The 15,580-nt window shown below is 49.5% G+C and overlaps 1 protein-coding gene across 6 annotated transcripts in view; it reads right to left on the minus strand.

The window, feature by feature from the left end:
* Positions 1-15,580, minus strand: part of RPTOR (regulatory associated protein of MTOR complex 1) — a 97,378-nt gene that overhangs the window by 34,300 nt on the left and 47,498 nt on the right. For 3 of the 6 annotated variants that reach the window (XM_085077466.1, XM_085077465.1, XM_085077461.1), the window contains exons 11-20: positions 13,364-13,465; positions 10,357-10,440; positions 9,209-9,319; positions 7,267-7,341; positions 6,717-6,782; positions 5,901-6,092; positions 4,740-4,880; positions 3,589-3,706; positions 2,494-2,634; positions 1,914-2,072 (exon numbers count right to left, since the gene is read on the minus strand). In XM_085077466.1, coding sequence (XP_084933592.1) covers positions 1,914-2,072; positions 2,494-2,634; positions 3,589-3,706; positions 4,740-4,880; positions 5,901-6,092; positions 6,717-6,782; positions 7,267-7,341; positions 9,209-9,319; positions 10,357-10,440; positions 13,364-13,465 — 1,189 coding nt within the window. Of the gene's footprint in view, positions 1-1,913; positions 2,073-2,493; positions 2,662-3,588; positions 3,707-4,739; positions 4,881-5,900; positions 6,093-6,716; positions 6,783-7,266; positions 7,342-9,208; positions 9,320-10,356; positions 10,441-13,363; positions 13,466-15,580 lie in introns of all 6 variants that reach the window. The other 3 variants (XM_085077464.1, XM_085077463.1, XM_085077460.1) reach the window with 1 other exon arrangement.

Raw genomic sequence — 15,580 nt, forward strand, 5'->3', positions numbered from 1 at the left:
CCAGCTGGAAAACTGGGCCAGAAATAAATGTCTCTCCTGGTACTGGCCTGTCTGGCCAAGGAGCAGCTGCCAGAGAACACAGACCTCGGCTGAGACTGTGTGTTGTTGCATTTGGGGAGCAATAATGGGGACATTTGGCCCACAGTTAGCTAAGGAACTGTTTGTAAAACGGGACAAGGAGGAATGGAGAGGTTTTCCTCAAGTTTTTTGGGAAGAAGTACATTGTATGATGCCTCAGTGCCAGCAGAGAGACTGATCCAGAACAATCCCTCACACACCATACTCCGAAACTGCCAGAGAGGAAGAAAGACCTGAGCACCAGCAGGTTGTGGCTGTCCCTGGATCCCTGGAAGTGTCCAAGGCCAAGGCTGGACAGGGCTTGGAGCAGCCTGGGATAGTGGAAGGTGTGGAAGGGGGTGGCACTGGATCATTTTTATAGTCCCTCCCAACCCAAACCATTCTGGGATTCTGTGATCACTGAATCAGCTCAGGGAATACAGAGCACAGAACACAAGCTGAGGCTGGAAATTTCTACTTTCACTCTTACAGACCAGATTTCTGCTTCACTTGGAGTCTTCCCACAATCCCAAAACATCCTTTTCACTTTTCATTCTGTTTGTCTCAGGCACTTGGCAGAGGCATTACTGCAGAGCCAAAGCCCCATCTCCTCTTTCAGAAGACACAGAATAGAGCAAAATATTCCTTCAGTCACAACTAGTCTCTGCCTCAGGTGGGCTCCTCCATCTCCCCTCGCTGGCTGTGCAGCAGCAGCAGCTTAAGGCATGTCAGGACATTAAGGAATGGGGTTAACCCAGGCTGCAGAGCTGTGGGGGTGGCTGGGGCTGGTGGCATCTCTCCTTGGGGAGCAGGAGACAGGGCTGGAGGATGGTGATGCTTCAGAAGGAATGAGAAAAAGCCTGGCTTGCAGCAGGCAAATGGGAAGGTAATGGGATTCTGTGCGAGTCATGAATTTTAAACGCTTCTCTAAGCTCTGCGTTTCCAGCTGGGTCTGAGCTCTTTGATGGAACAGGAATGAGGGAGGCCTTGGAGAGCTGCTCTCTCTTTCCAAAGTTCCCCATACCACCTCCAGCTCCTCTCCAGAGCCTTTTCCAGCTGTGCTGCACAGATCTTGTGAGACACACACCAGCCATCAAGCAGACACCAGAGGGAATGGGAAAACTGAAGTCCTAGCTCAAGATGGAGAGAAATTTCTCAACATCCCTGCCATGCTTCAGAAGATCCAATGTCATTACTGATAATCAAAAGCAAATTAACTGATCAAGTTCCTAATGAACTCATGATTTTAAACTGCCACAGGGGCTCAGTAATTACAATCCTTGAATCTTTCAACTCAGGAGAGCCAAATCACCATTAATTCTCTCAGGAAACACACAGCAGACAAAATGTTTCTTTGGTCAAGGCAGTTCTATCACCCAGGTGATTCCTCCCTGAATTACACCACTCTCTTAGCACAGAGATTTGTGAAAATATGGGCCCATTTACTCATTACAGAGGAAATACAGAGACTTCCCCCAGCATTTCTCTGAGCATGCTGCTTTCCCTGGAAGGAGGCCATTCCAAAAGCCAGGTCCTTCTGCATGGTGCCTGTGATATGGTGCCAAAATGGCTTAGACTGTTCGAAAAGCTAACAGGTAGTTTAAAGCAAAGCTGCTGTGGCACCCAACATTTTTGAGCTTAAATTCCTAACAGGATTGTAGCAAAGCTTAGAACAGGAGCCAACAGCTCCCACTCCCATGCCTCCACCAGAGTGACCCAGCCACACACAACAGCTTCTGGTGTGGGGAGAAATGCTGTTGGAGGTATTTCAACCAAGATCAGGCAGGAACCACAATCCCAACATTCCATAAAGGGAACAGGGGACCCTAGGGAAGGGCAGGAGGGGCTGTGCTCACCTATGAGGGAGTTGAGTGAGGAGTAGGAGCTGACTCGTCTCATCTTGTCAATGGTCTCGAAGGACAGGATGTACTCCTCGTTCTCGGGGCTGCCCAGAGTGCTGCTGGCACTGCTGCTGGTGCTCAGGTTCCCAGGGGAAAATGCAACAGAGCTTCCAGCTGCCAGGACAAAACAGCAGATGCTGGAATGAGGACTGCTGAGAGAACAATTTTCACCCAGACATAACAGTCCTTTTCTAAATCCTGCTACAATCCAGGAAGGAAACCCCTTACCCAGGGGGCAAAGCCACAATTCCCCTTTTTAATATGGAATGATTAAACACGGAATAAGCAAAAGATTGAGTTAAAAATCCACTTATGCTTGTAAGCTGGAAGGCACATTTTTGGTCCCCAAACACTCAGAAAAATCAATACTAATGACCAGAAAATGGAAACTAATTATGAGGGGGGCTCCTCATCCAAACCCTCGGAGCTGGATAATTTGGGCTGAAGTGCCAGTTCCAGCCTGCGTTGCCCTGCACACGGCGTTTCCTGGCTCGCACAAGGGGCATGAAAACCAGAATTGTGAAGTGTTTCTTACACTCCTCATTGAGGCTGAGGTTCTGCAGGGACTTGTTGAGGTTCCTGGCCGTGGTGACAGCGCGGATGTTGCCGTAGGAGCTGACGGAGCGCAGCCGTGGTGTGCAGGGTCCGTCCCGCACCGGGGTCAGGCTACCACCCTCTGCGAGGCAAGAGTGAGCAATTATGGCTGAAACCAAACCCAGTCACAGCACTTGGTTATTTCCCAGCGAACAGGTAACTGAAACACCACCAACATGAATAGAATCTAGTCATTTTCTGTCAGGTTGAAAGGGAATGAGGTACGGCGGTGGATCCAGCACAGACCCTGTGTCTCTGCTGTCCAGGCTGGGAGTTTGGGACATCCAACAAGGTCAGGTGAGCCCAGCCTTGTCAGTGCTTTTGGATAAGGAAAAGCACAACACAAACTGCATGCAGTGTTTATTTCCTGCAGCAAATAGGGAGGAGCTCATTTGGCAATATGATTTAGTTATTCCGAGAACAGGGAGACTAAACCACTCTGTACAGAGACAGCACATGGTCTTGTCTCTGAGCTTCTGTTCCAACAGTCCCACTACCCTTCAAGATTTCTACTGCAGTTTAAATCTAAAGAAAAGGTGAGGTAAGTGACAATTTCACGGGGACATTTCATTCCTCACATAGAGCCACAGACAACAAAAGGGATGAGGCCATAGGCTCAGAGCACAGAGTTTCTCACAGCAGCACCAAGCAGGGCTGGTTGATGGTGTGCTGGAGCTCTCAGGTCAACGTGACACTGAATGTTCAGGTGTTATTTGAGGGGGAAAAGAAAATAAGTCATGACCAATATCCTTCAGCCTTGACGTGAAAGGAATCTTTGAATGGGGCAGGAGGTTCCTGGTGAGCTACAGCCATGGCTTAGGTGGAGACTCAGTGGAAGATGGATTTCTACAGTTCAAGATCTCACAGGGCTGAACAGACACCAGATCTTCCCACCTTGTCACTCACCATGTCACAATGGGGCTCTTTGATAAATCCCCACCAGCATGAAACTCATTGTGTTGGAAAAACTCCTTAAATAATTCCCAAGTACTGTTCAGGCCCTGCACCTCATTCCCACTCAACCCCAAAGCCCCACCTGGAGCAGCTGGAGAAGGGAGAGGGTAATTCTTCTCCTCTTCTATGAACTGCAAGGCCACAGTGCAGAAATTGCTCTCGTATTGGACCACCAGGTGACTCAGGGCCACCACCAGCTCCTGGGGAAAGAGCACAAGAGGCATCTCATAGTTACACAGGTGAGAAACCAGGGACTGAAGGCAAATACAGACCAATATTGTTGGTATAACTGGGTGGTCATCCAGGGTGATAATTCTCCCTTAATTCACAGGGATGAACTGCAGAAAGCCAGCTCTGTCTCACACTTAATTCTTCACAAACCTTTTCTACCCGGACAGGCTCTCACCCACTTTTGATTAATCTCCTCTAGTGGGAGGTGTCCCTGCCCATGGCAGGCATTGGAACATGATGAGCTTTAAGGTCCCTCCCACCCCAAACTCTCCTGGGATTCTGTCGCTGATTCTGCCCAATGGTATCAACTGATGCAGTGTCACAGACAGCCCTGACCTTACCCCAGCCCCCAGGATGAGTGTGGCTTCCTCAGAGCCAGGAGCTGTGCCAGGGCTGGGTGCCCTCAGCACCCCATGGCATGGCCAGACCCTCCCAGCACTGCCCAGCTCCACACAGAGCTCAGCCCCTCCGGAAGGCACCTCCTGCCTGAGCCCTGGGAGCAGCAGACAGGAGACAAGGCTAGCTTTGACTGCTGTCTCTGCTCAGGGACTGATCTCCCAAGGAGAGATTTATGAATCTCACAGAGCATTCAGTGTGACACGCAGCTCTCTCTTGAATTAAACTGATTAAACGCTGGAACAAGACAACAGAAATGAATCTTTGCAATGCTGGTGACAACTGCCAGGGTGTTGATGTTCCAGTAAAGTAAACACAAGCATTAGGACACTTCAGAACAGCCCTCAAAACCAATCCAGAATGTCAAAAACCATTCAGTGTACTATTGATGTATGATGGTGCATCAAAAACCATAACTCTCCCAGACTTGGGGAGCTACTCTGGAGCTTGAGGTTCTAATCCTTGGGGTTCTAAAGGCAGGGAGACCTTTCCACTGAGCAGAGCTCTCACATTCTCTCCACAGTCACACCCACTGGGAAGTGTGTTGGGCTGAGGCAGCAGTGGGAGGCCCAGAGAGGAGCAAGAGCCCCCCAGCCCTGCCCATACCTTGCGGACCATGGGGCTACCATCGTTGATGAGCTGGGCCAGCATCATGGCCACGTTGTGGTCAATGGTGGTGGAGTGGTCTGTCCTCTCTGCTGAGTTGCCCACAAAGGTCCCCAGAGCAAAGACAGCAGCACAGCGAACCTGGGGGACAAAAACAGCCCTGGGTGTTCCCTCTGCTGCCATGGGGGATTTCATTTATCCCCACAAATGGGAGCAATGGAAAGCTGAACTCCTGTGTCAGGTGAATAGGGAACCCGTGGGGAGCAACAACCCCAGCAGCCTCAGCAAACAGTTTGAAGTATTCACAGATGCAGGATGTGTTTAATTTCCCAGAATACTCAGTGACCTTCCCATGGGTGACTCTTCCAGTTGGTGTTGCTTTGAATATTAATTAAAGGGAATAAGGTACACACAGAGCTCCTGTTGGGATGTGGATCTTTAACAGGAGTGCTGACTACAGTCTTCAGGTGAGGAAGGTAGAACATGATGGAAAAAAGGGGAAAAATCAGGGAAAACTTAGAACAGCCCCCCACCCTACCTCTGCAGAAACACTGCTCAGAAAGTGGGGAGAATGGGGACAGGGACAAGAGGAGGAGGGTGCAGGACAGAGACTGGATGTGGAGGGGAATCTCATCTTTAATCTCTGCACATTATCAGAGGTGTTTATCTCAGCTCCCTTCTCCCCCGTGTTTATGTGCTGGGTCTGACAGGCTCTGTCAGTCACTGCCAGGCCCAGCACAATCCCTCCTCTCCTGGGAGTGTCACAAAGGTAAACTCAGCCAATTAAAGATGCATTTTCACACAGAGCAGGGGGGGAACAGTTTTTATACTCGGACAAAAAGACTAGAGGTTTTTTTGCAACACACAGTGAGTTTTGGGACCACATTTTTAACAACTTCTGATACGTAAGGAAGGAAAAACCATGGCATTTCCTAACTCCAATGTCCAGATCCCAGGGGTCTGGGGCTCTGTGAACTCCCCCTGCATTTCTTTGGAAGCTCTTCTTGCAGGGCTTGTTTGATTTGCATCACCTTGAAGAAACAGCAGCAAGATCTTTCTCTGAACCAGACACAAACATTAAGCTCTAGAAGGCCTTGCTTTGTAGGAACTTCTGTCCTTCTGCCAATTCAAGTGAAGTTACCAAAGCAGTTGGATTTTTACCTCTGGGATTGGATCAGAGAGGAGGCTGTAGAGCTTCTCATGGGCGCTGTCTCTCACTCCACACCACCTGGCTGAGTCGAAGTTCTGCCAGATCCTCCCCAGACAAATGGCCACCCACTGCCTGAGGAGAGGGTGGGGATCGTTGAGCTGCTCCAGGCAGATCGCTATCAGGTTCCCTTGCAGGCAGGCTTCCTGCAACACAAACCAAGCCTTTTGTTTGGCATGAGAGCTTCCCACCTCGTCCCCACAGAAGAGGACTATTTCTGAAGAAGACAGGAAGCCAAGAGAAAATAATCTTTTAGTCGTTCCAGAGTGATTTTGTCACAAAATACCAGCATGAAGGGAAAGGCAGCTTTGCAAGAGATGGTTAAATAGTGGAGCATCAAAATGCTTTTCGTAATGCATTTTGTAAATTATTTGTAATTTTGTGATTATTTATTATTTTGTAATAAAACTTGTTTTTTCCTCTTTGGAAACATTCCTTGCACCTGTCAGAGCCCCAAGGTTTATGGCTCCTTCCACAGACCATTCCCTGCCATCAGATTCCCACTGGAAAGGACCAGGCACTCTTTTCTTCCCAGCCTGCCAGTGGCTATGGAGGGACTCTTGTCCTTGTGCTGGGTACAGAATGTCTTTGTCACACCTCCAGGCCAAGTCTTCTGTTAATTCACACAGAAATAACATAAAAGAACCTCCTAGTTGTGTTTCCCAGTTCAGGGTTGGGCTTTAATGCCAGCCAGGAGACTTTTATCAAAGCAAAGGCACGAGGCAGAGAGAGGTGGGAGAGAATGAAGGGAAAAGGCTGCTGGGACTCACCTGCCCAGTGTTGTAGTTGTTGACAATCACAGCCAGGATGAATGCTGTCATCGTCCTGTGCTCAGCCTGGAAACAACACAGACTGAGGGTTACCTGGAGAACAGGGCAGGGAACAGCTACAGCCCCCCAAAACATGGCACTATTCCAAATGCAATTTCTGCCACATTCAAAGAATGAGAAAATTCCAGCTTTCTTTCCTCTTTCTTGGCATCAGCCCTCTTATACCTGTGGCATTTCCCCAGCTGCCCACAGGATCCTCCCAGCCAGCCTGGCCCTGCTCTGGGGAGACTCAGAAACACCCCTTTTGGGAACCCTGCAGCCATCCTGGAGCCCCCAGCTCCCACCCTCCCAGAGACTCTGCTTACAGAACTCCAAATGAGTTTGTAAATCCTGGGCTGGTTTGGCTGCCAGTGTCACACAGCTCAGCAGTGACTCTGCCCAGTAGAGCACTGGGTGCCACTGGAGGGGGAGGCAGCCCCACATGGCACCAGAACAGCAGCACATCAGCTAAAACAAGGGAAGAGTCTGAATAAATGTGACTTGTCCTTACTGGCATGTAAGGATCTGCCAGGACCGAGAGGAAATACTTGTGTCCATTGTCCTTCACCAGGTCAGCCTGGCACGACTGAAAAACAGACCAAGAAAACCACAATGAGAACCACAATACACACATTTGTTCCTCAGTGATGTAGAAATGTTTCCTTTCTTAACCATTCTGCTCCAATCTTGTTTTCATTTGAGAAGCAAAATTAAGCTCAAGCCCTTCCTGAGGGTTGCAACCAAACATCCCCATGGGGATGGAGCAGGGAACTCTCTGCCACCCCCACAGTGCCACAAAGAGCAGCTGGAAATGTGAGTTCCTGCTGTGGGGAAGGAGCCATCTCTGTGCCACATGAAACCTCCCCAGCACATTTTTATCTCCTACTACATGGAGCCCAGACTGCAGAGCAGCTCTGGCCTTGCCCAGCCCCTTGGGAGCACAAGGCAGGTTCCTGGGCTGGGCTCAGTGGAGAGCACAGGGGGTTGCAGCCACACCAGCTCAGGCCCCAGGCTGACGTTTTGGGGTCACTGTGAGAGGATACACACTGAGAAAGTGAAAATGGAAGGGAGGAAACCCTGACTTGGCACTCAGCTCCCAGAGACAGGATCATGCATTTTTCATCGGGAGGAGAAGGTGAAGGAGGGAACTAATTGCTGAAAGGGGAGGGGATGGCAAGGCAGAGATGCAAGAGAATATTTTAGTGCTGAAGAGAGTGAAGCTGCTGGTTTTGGCAGAGCTGGGAGCAGAGGGCCTGGATTGCTGCCAGACTGCAGCTACGAGAGGCTTCCCCAGCTCCTGTGCCACTGCACTCTCCAGGCTGCTCTCCCCCTTTGCTCTCCCAGTGTCAACACTTTCTGCTCCTCACACAAACCCATCCCTTGGCTTTCATGCAGGCACATGGACGCCAGCAGAGAGGAAGCTGCCCAGCTCCACACTCATTGTGCTGCCCAAATTCCTGGGGCTCAAGGGAGGGAGGCTGTGGCCACAAGGCCAGAAATCAACCCCTCCCTTCTGAGATCCTGGAACAACATGGGAATCCAGCACCACTCACACCTTCTCCTCCTCATGGAATAAGCAGCTCCACTGTGAATAATAACACAACGTGATCAAACCAGGCTGCAGGCTTGGTGTGCAAGTTCAGAACTTGCAGAAAATACTCTATTTGCAAGCAGCTGCTGCCTGTCTCCTCCTTCAGCAATGTCCATGGCACTTCCCTGTGGAAGCTGCCCCCTCCTGCTTCCCACTCCTACCACGTGCTGGTGGAATGAGTGAGTGAAACAGCACAAAGAAACCCAAACACACCATTTAAAGAGTATTTTTTTTTGTGGTTTGCTGTAAAGCACAGCCTGCAAACAAGTGAGGCAATGCCAGAGCATGGGAGGGAATGTGTGAGGAGCAGGGGGGGAGAGCTCTCTTGGCGTGGAGGAAAGCACAACACCACATGGGAATCACACCTGAGCCCCTGACACACACCTGGGGCTGAGGCACCAGAAATGAGCTTTTCCACAACAGCTCCACGATGAATAGTTTTCATTTTCTTTGCTTTCCCAAATCCTCTTAGGATGTTAATGAAAATATTGTTATAAAACTAAATCTGACAGTGCTGGATCAACAGCAGGAAAAACTTCACAAATTCAGTACTATTCTCTCTACTGAAATGGAGGAGATGTACAAAAATAACCCCCAAAGACAAAAGATCCAACATCCACAGCAGTTCAGACATTCTATGTAGACTTGCAATTGCGCCTGAATTAATGTGTGTACCTCTCCTAATAATTTTATAGTGCTCAACTAATTGCACCCACAAACCACTGAGTCACAGATACGACTCTACAAATTTATCTCCATTTACTTACCAGCTTAATTATTGATTTGAAACCCCACCAAGCAGAGCTCTGGCTGAGGCAGCACTGCTGAAACCCACAAGGCAGGCAGGGGCAGGAATACTCACACTGTCCACTGCCAGGATCTTGGCCCAGATGAAGACAAGGAGAGGTCTCAGCTCACGGGCTGAACTCTGGAGGAGCTTCAGCACGTAGGGGAAAATGCCAACAGAGAGGGCCTGGGAGGCAGAGACAAAAATCCCTGTGAGTAAAAACCCTGTGAGCAAAACCCTGTGAACAAACCCTCCATGGGCAGCTCAGCCCCCCAGGGCAGAGCCCAGGATGCAGCAGCTTTACAGACACAGCTGGGAAATCTGGTAGAAAATTATTTCACACGTTTCTAGTAAAGAGGGGATCCCTGTGTGTTTGTCTATTGCTCATTTTAATCTTGACTGTCACCAGGTATTTTCAGACTCATTTGGTCCATGGAGACTCTGAGTTAATCCAGCACCAGCTTTCTTTCCTCACAGCCTGGGCTGGTTTATGCTCCATATCCTCACTTCCCTCAGCTGGGGCCGTTGGCTCTCCCAACTAAACACCTCACAAAGTTCAGGAATTCCAGCCTTCCCACTGGAAATTAACGTGCCTCTCCAGGAGGGAGGTAGAGCAAACCACTACAAGTCCCATCACTGAGCTACTCCAGGACCAGCTGGTGCTTCATCTTCATCACTTTTATCAACAAACAGCTCCATTTATAAGAGTGCTTTAAACTGCTCCTTTGTTTAATTCTTATTTATGCCCCACACTGTGCTGCCACTTTCCAAACTGCAGAATACAGCTGCTGCCTGCTCAGAAGACCTTGTAAAATCCAGACACCAAACAGATAAAGGAGGAGAAGAAAATGATGCAGCCAGTAAGCTGAAAGAGCACATAATAAATGTATACACTTTTTCTGGCTATTTATTTTATATGACAAACCTTACTTGCCCCAGATATTTCCTCCTGGTTTGTTCCTTACATTATTTTACACTCAACTATTCCCAAGGAACTCCTCTTTGCCATAATGGAAACGAGCACAGGAACGAATTTGATTAACATAAACCTCTGTTCTTGTAGGGACACTCGCTCCATTTCCCACACACCAGCACACAAACCCGGTCATCTGTCAGGTCTGTGGATTATCCTCCCCACCTCCCTTCCCTAAATCACCAGCTGCATTTATCACCCCTGCTGAGACAAACTGGAGTGCTCAGGCCCACGTGCAGCTCCCACGCACCAAACTGACAGCCCAGGGCCCCAGGTCCAGGAACCTCCCCAGCAGATCCAGAGCTCTCAGCCGGTGCACCTGGCTCAGCAGCACCTGCAGGGCAGAGGGATGAGGGTTATTGTCCAGGGAAAACACATCCCTGTGCCTGAAGAGCACAGGGAAGAGGCCTCAGGGTCGTTGCAGCACTTGGAGCTGCTCCAGACACAAGGGAAGCAATTCCTAAGGATTCCAGCTGCCTTTCCCAGCCATGCTCATGATTGTTCCCAGCCAAAATTGTGGTGATTTCCTGCAGCAGGACCCAAAGGGCAGTGCCAGCCCAGCCTCCCACTGCTCCCAACAGCTCAGGAGCAGGAGAAGAGGCTTTGCTTTCCTTGGCAAATCAATATCAGAGACTTAAGAGGGAGCAAAAGGTCATGTTGGTCGTTAATAAAAATCTCATTAAAATGGAGTCTGACAACGCTAATGAGGTGGTGCTTTACTGGCTTATACCTACCCTGGTGTGAAATATTAACAGATAGACTTGCAGTTCTTAATCTCCTTAACAGATGTAAGATATTGGAATGCAACATTTAATCCTCAGTTTAAATTGAGGAACATCCTTCAGCATGGATCTCCAGGAAAGAGACTCCTTGATTTACCTCCCCAATTCCATCCCCTTCTCAGTGTTTTTGCACGCTGCATATTGAAATTAGATTATTTTTCATGTTTAATATTGAAGAATAACTAAATTACTTGGCTCATGTCTCACACTCTGGGTGACTGGTACTGGATACTGAGGTGGTGCAGGAAAAGTCCAGAAGAAAGCAGGGGGATGTGACAACTCTAATGGTTACACTCTGAATATTAGAGCTCAGATCTCAGGACAGGTCATAAGAGAAAGGATTTTGGTCATCCTGCCCTAGTTGGCACCAGCCTATTCCATAAACCAGCCCAGGAATAACTGGAGCAGCTGTTTGGGATTAAAGTAAGAGCAGAGAGTAGGGCAGGTGGAGGCTGGGGCAGCAGCAGGACCTGGCAGGGGCAGGAGGCACTGATGTGACACTGCTGGGATCCTCTGACCTGCAGAGAAACCAAGGAACTCCAAATCCTGCCATAGCTAGAAATAGATCTAATTGAAAAGGGGCAAGAAATGGATCTAATTGAAAAGGCTGTTTGCGTGAGGATACAAACCCCAGCTCCACACTGCTGCCATCCCACAGGACATTCCATCACAGCAATCTGTGTCTGACTTGAAAAGCTCCGTTTTGTCATTGTCTAACCCAAACAAAGCCCTCGGTCTTGCAGGATTTCTCATCCCCACTCCCCCCAGCTGATCTGCACAATAACCTGCAGCCCAAGCTGACACAGATTCCAGAGCCTTGGGTGAGGATGGGGGACTCCGTGCACAATTCCTGACCTTTTGGTGGAATAATGGAGGTGCCCCTGTGCCACTCTACACACACAGCCCTGCGTCACTGGCACTTATCCATGATGGTTCCCAAACAGAAAACAGGGAATGAATTACATCCACACAGCAAGTTAGGGATTAACCAGGACACAGGGGCATCATTTACACATAACAGTCCATATTTTAGCAGGCAGCTCCTCACAAAGGCAGGGACTGCAGAGTGATGCCCACAAGCCCTCTGAGCACAGGAGATCCCACAGAGAGGGAATCTCCACAGGGGTTGAGGTCTGGCCAGGCTGTGTGTGCTGCCTGCTCTCTGACGGCTTCTCTCCCTGGGGTGTGAGCACTCCCATGGGGACAAAGCAAAAAGATACCAAAAAAGGGTCTGGAACTCCCTCCCTTCCTGCCCTGGATCAGCTGGGCTTGGATTCCAAGTATCCTCAGAGCTGTTACTAACCAATTTTACTCCACTGTACAATTAATATGCTATAATTATAACAACAATTACGCTGTCCCAGCTTGGTTTTGCTCCAGGCAGGAACACAGGTTCCTTTGCCAGGTGACCTCTCAGTTCCACTGCAGTCCTACTCCTGCAGAGCCTGCTGGTGCCAAACAATCCATTGGAAAGCAGCAAAGTTGGAGCTGGAGCAAAATCCTGCCTGCTTCCATTGCAGTGACAGAGACAAACCACACATCTGTTTATCCACCTCATCTCTCAAGGCTTGGGAGACTCAGGAAATTAAAATTTGGTCTTGCAGAGATGGATGGTGCTGTCAGTCACAGACCTAGCTGACAGGGAAGGGTAGTCTCCTCACAGATCCCTGTACAAGGGATTGGCATCACATTCCTTTAAAAGAAAGGCTTTAAACTGTGCTGCTGGTGGAGCAGAGCCCACAAGTAGCTGGGCCAGGGTTTGTATTTCTCTCAGCACAAACTCCAGGGGAGGGGAGGCCAGAGCAGGTGACAGATGACAGCTGCAATCCTGGCCCTGCCATAAAACATCAGCTGAAATGCTGCCTTCTGCTTCTGCTGGATTTACCTCTCCTTTAAACATGTGAACTTTATCTTCTCTGAGCAGTGCCTACAAGAATCCCCCATTCCTCCAGGCATGGTCTGCTTGTTTCTGTCTTCCTGCAGTAAAACTTCAGCCCCACATTAAAGGCAACACTTTCCAGGCTGTACCAGATGGATAAAAGAGCCGTTTCCTAACTATTTACGCGGCAGTAACTTCCACTTTCTGAAAACAGGGAAGATAAAAGTGTCTGCCTGACAGAGCTGGGATACACAGGAGATGCCAGAGGAGAGACAATGAAGGAGTGCTGCTCTGAGAGAGGTGGTGACTCCTGAGGCAGCAGAGCTGGACGCAGACCAGAGCAGGAGCTTGGCTCAACCAGAGCCATGGGATGGGGCAGAAAAAGCACTTGGGCTTCATCCACAGGGTCTGGTGAACACACAGTCCTGGAGCAGCCCAAGGAATTTATGTTCCTGAAGGCCATTGGGTTGGCAGCTCCATGCTGAGCAGCAGGAGAGGCAGGGACACATGGCATGGACAGGGAGAGGCAAGGACACCCCTGACACAGGCAGGGACACCCATGGCATGGGCAGGGACACCCCAGCCCCAGGACTGACCTGCAGGACGATGGGCAGCTGCTCCGGGGGGTTGCGGTTCTCCACGCCCATGGTCAGCCAGACCTGGAACGCCGTGAGCTGCTCGGCGAAGAAGGGGCTGTGCTGTGGGGGCAAAGTGGGAATGCAGGCATGGGTTAAACAACGAGTGAAGCCAAGAGTTTCAGCACCTACGGGCTTTGTTGTTTCCTAAAGCTGCGATTTGACATTGATACATTTGTCTGGGGGTTGCTAAATGCATAAAAACTTCCCAAAGGCTGAGCAGACAGCAGTCCCCTTAAACACAAGTGTTGGGGGAAAAGGAGAAGGAAAGAGTAGAGAAACAGAAGTGACCACAAAGGTCTTAGGGAAATGTGGCTGCTCCCTCCCCAGGAGCAGCAGATGGAGCAGCAGTGGATTTATCTGCTCTGCAGAGGCCGTTTCGCTCCCGCAGCAGCACTCGGAGCTGCCTCTGCCCAGTCCATGGAGAAACAATCCAAGAGCAATGAAAATAAATTCCTCGTGTCATCCATCACTCTGAGGATGTGACACCAGCTCAGGGTGAGAATGCACTGACCAAGGCACACAGCAGCTTCCAGGTAGGAATCCACAGGGAATCAGAAATCAATGGGGAAGGAGGGAGGGAAGAGATGGAGGAGGGAGAGAAAACCAACCCAAACCCACCCCCACATGAGCACTGTGAGCCCCCAGGCCCTTCTCTACCAGGCTATTGTATTTTCCAGGTCTGAGCAGGCAAAACCACCCTGGAAATACACAGGAGGGGTCTGTGATGTGCTGCTGAGACTCACCACCCCCGAGGGGCTGTCCAGGGATGTACCCAGGGCACGCTGCACTGCCAGCCCCCAGCAGGTCCCTGTGCCTCACAGAGTGTTCCCAGCCCTGACCCCCAGCCCTGCCCTGCCAGGCAGGGATGAACAGGCTGACAGTGGCCGCAGTGACCACAGAGACTGTCCCCTTCCCTCCTCCCTGCTCCTGGCCAGCACCAGCCAAACCTCCCACCAGGCTGGAATCTCGCCACACTCACAGCCCCAACTGCACACTGATGGCTCAACCTGCCTCAATTCCAGCCAAAATTCACAATAAACCACATTTGTCAGGCTTGAAAACCAGCTTGTAAATTGTTCCCAGCCTTCCCTGAATCGATCTCCAGCTGAGAATGACCACTCTTCTCCGCTGACCTCCTGCCTGATCCCCAGCAAGTCTCTGCCTCTTCCCACCCCAAAACACTCAGAAATCTCCTGAATTTCAGCTCACTTGACAGAGAATGCCCAGCTGAGGGTTAACACTAATAAAAAAGCCTCCAATGACATTGTTAGAGACTGAAAATAAAAATGAACGTAAGCCAGGAGAAGAAAAATCGTATTTTTTATGTTCTAAAGCAGAGCACAGAGTGAGGAAGGCAAGGGGTGGGAGGATAAAGGCCTCAGGGCATCCTGATCAACCCCCAGCCTGGCAGGAGCCCACAGTTCTCCTCCTGCACTCAGGGCTTTGGAGGCAACCTGCAATTACAGCCAGAAAACCTTTGGAAGTTTGGTAACATAAATAAACTGCAAAAATGTTACTGAAAATTAGAGACACATCAGGATGGAACAGGTACCTGAAGTTGCACAGTAATTATTATTTAAAGGTTTCACTTCATGAAATATTAAATGAATATCAAGAAAAATCTATTCTGAATAAAGGAATTTAAGCTAAATATAATACTAAAAATTTTACTTTTCTGCTCTGTGAGATTAAATAAAGCAGAAAAACACCCCAGTGACTCCTGTTAAAGACATTGAGCTTGGGAGAAATCTGCACATACCCTCAAACTCTGTTTTATGTTTGAAAAGAACTCTAATAAGAGATAATTTTCCCATTCAAGCCTTTAATTTCAAAAATTGTGCTGATTGTTGGGAGTTTTTGGGTAACAACATTGTTGGTCGAGTTTGAATTGCTCTGGAATGTTCCAAGTCAGGTCTCAGGCTCCACTTTCACTGGCAGGAGTTTCCTGCTCACCCCCTCATGTGGATCATGCAGTAGAGAAGAGCTTAAACTTGATTTGTCTGTCCCTTTAAAGGAGAATAACAGAATCCCAGAATGGTTTGGGTTGGAAGAGACCTTAAAGCTCATCCAGTGCCACCCCCTTGCCATGGGCAGGGACACCTTCCACTATTCCACGTTACTCCAAACCCCACCTTCCAGGGATGGGGCAGCCACAGCTTCTCCTGTGCCAAACAT

Source organism: Lichenostomus cassidix, chromosome 18, assembly GCF_008360975.1.
Source record: "Lichenostomus cassidix isolate B80296 chromosome 18, HeHo_3.0, whole genome shotgun sequence".
NCBI lineage: Eukaryota > Metazoa > Chordata > Aves > Passeriformes > Meliphagidae > Lichenostomus > Lichenostomus cassidix.